Source organism: Triticum dicoccoides, chromosome 5B (assembly GCF_002162155.2).
Source record: "Triticum dicoccoides isolate Atlit2015 ecotype Zavitan chromosome 5B, WEW_v2.0, whole genome shotgun sequence".
In the NCBI taxonomy this organism is placed as follows: domain Eukaryota; kingdom Viridiplantae; phylum Streptophyta; class Magnoliopsida; order Poales; family Poaceae; genus Triticum; species Triticum dicoccoides.
Window position 1 is genome coordinate 328,427,412 of NC_041389.1, and position 2,361 is coordinate 328,429,772.

At 51.8% G+C, this 2,361-nt stretch overlaps 1 protein-coding gene across 1 annotated transcript; it reads right to left on the minus strand.

Moving 5' to 3' along the window:
* Positions 1-517: 517 nt before the first annotated feature.
* On the minus strand, positions 518-1,462 carry LOC119305461 (NDR1/HIN1-like protein 6). The gene has a single exon (XM_037581970.1). It carries the CDS (start codon positions 1,340-1,342, stop codon positions 713-715), a length of 630 nt encoding a protein of 209 aa, XP_037437867.1. The 5' UTR covers positions 1,343-1,462; the 3' UTR covers positions 518-712.
* Positions 1,463-2,361: the final 899 nt, after the last annotated feature.

Genomic DNA, 2,361 nt, shown 5'->3' on the forward strand with positions numbered 1-2,361 from the left:
GTGGCATGAGTTTTGGCGGTGAGGTGAAGGGGGACTATATAGGGCGACCGAATCGGTAGGAGGTAACCCGGAATTCTCCCACCGATTTTTCAGAGACGTGCGAGGGCTCGCGCCAGCTCCGTGGTCGCATGATCTCTGCGCCACGTTCCCCTCCCCTCAATTGGCTGAGCCGTTGTCGCTAGAAACTACCGATTCGGTGGTTCCTGGCGGGCGTGGTTGTGGGATGCTTTAAACATCATGCGATGCAGGCCAAACAGTGAGCCCGGGCAACCAAACAACCAATTTCTTTCTGTGCGGGTCTGTTTGGGCCTCGTACGGGCAACCAAACAAGTCCTTAGTGCTCGAGAAAATGCACTCGGGAAATATCTGGCACTAGGAAAAGTTTCAGATTCTAGTAATGCGTATGCTTCATAGATTTTGTCAAAAATATAGGAGAAAGGATCCCACAAATCTTGAGATGCTCAGGAGCATTAGATAATCCTTGGACGTCCACTCCACGTGGGAAATCCACGATGACGAAACAAACCAAATAATATGATTTGGAACCCATTTGACTACAGCGTTAATTAGAGGTTACATCACAGTACAAACATGTGTATCCATTCCTCCCCAGCTCCACTGGACAATCAACCAACGAATATGTCGAAGAGCAAAAGGTCAATTCCTGCTTGAGTAGTTAATTAACCCAGCCCTCCGGTAATTGAGTACCACATCAGTACTCTACGTTGCCCTGGTAAGTGGCCGACTTGATGGTAGGCGCCTTCTTGGGCGATATGCTGTCGACGACGAGAGCCGCGTGCACGTTCACCTTGAGCTGCGGCAAGTCGTAGGTATCCAGCAGCAGCTGCACCGGCACGGTGACGTACACGTCGAGCGGCACGTTGCCGGACTTCTCGCTCTCCTCGAGCGCCTCCTGCAGGCCGGACCCGAACCCGTGGCGCCCCTCCATGGAGATCTCCAGCATGGTGACGTTGTTGTGGCCCTGGAAGAAGGTGGGGAGTTTGCCGGAGCACAGCGGCGTGCCGCGGTAGGAGACGACGGTGTGGGAGCCGTCCGCGTACTTGATGCCGATCTTGTCGTTGGGGTTCTCGGCGCGGACGGTGGCGACGAGCTTAGTGTAGAGCGTGAGGTCGGAGGAGCTGAAGTCGAACTTCGAGACGGCCATCTTGCTCACGGAGTAGGACGGCGCCTTGGGCTTCAAGGTGTAGGCGAGGTAGACCAAGGAGCCGAGCAATAATGCAAGGAGGACTAAGAGGAAGCAGCAGCAGCCGCACAAGCAGCAGCACACGCCGCCGCCTTTGTTCTCGTCCTCCGGGTAGCGGGGGGCGCTGCGCTTCCCCATGGCGTGATTATTGTTAAGCTAGGTACGTGCGTATGACGTATGCGCAGCTAGCGAGCTAGGGATTGATATCGACGACGTCCCTCCGGCCGGCCGCGGCGGGAGCTCTGAGCGAGAGGCCGGCGTCGTACGTCGGCAGGGGGCGGCGAGGTGGGGAGGGGGGTAGGCCGTGCGTGGAAGGGACGAGGCCGTTGGTTATAATATGGGCGCTGTTTCGGTTTGGTAAGAGAGGTTGCGAGGGAATGTCGGGGAATTAAACATGGAGTGGAGACGAATGGCCAGAGAACAGCGGGCATGTGTTTGCTAATTATATGTCGGAAGTCAAGATTGGTCTCGCACAAGTAATTATTAGGTCTCGGAAATTTAGCTATTCGTCACATGTTTAGTTCTTGACTTGTCCACGTGAAGTGAGAGCTGGTTAGATTTCTTAGGGTGGAATCAAGAGTTTAAGTCTTAGATTTGGCACTGGTTGTTGCATTTTTGGGGCCTTTCGGTGATGCAATGTTCTTTTAGTGGAAGAAGACTTTATCGTCGACTACGTAGACACCTAAAAAATTGTTGACTTGTCCACACAATACTCAATATAACTTTTGCGGTGCTAAGCCATTTTTTCTTCCTAAATGCTAAAAATCTCATAGGATTTTGAAAGTTTCGGATTTAAATGCATGAATCTTGGAACTCATTTTCAAAGGTCGTTCCTTGAATCGGGGCTTCAATGCGAACGCCTATCATATCGAATCTTAGAGCATCTCCAGCCGTTCCCCCCCCCCCCCTAGGGGCTAGGAAAAGCACCGCTTGGGGGCGAACCGGCGATATTTTCGCCGTTAGGGCGATCGGGTTCCTAGTCGCCGCCCCAGGGTCGGCCCTAGACGCCCTTTTTTAAACATTTTCAAAATGATATTTGGTCAAAATTCGGCAAAACAGGGGCATAGATTCGGCAAACACGACATATATTTAGGCGTTTGACAATTTTTTACATAGAAAACATAAATTTAACTAAAGAAAAACAAAGAGAGAATTCC

Coding starts and splice junctions, on each gene's coding strand:
- LOC119305461 (XM_037581970.1), bottom strand. CDS start 1,342: ATGGGGAAGCGCAGCGCCCCCCGCTACCCGGAGGACGAGAACAAAGGC.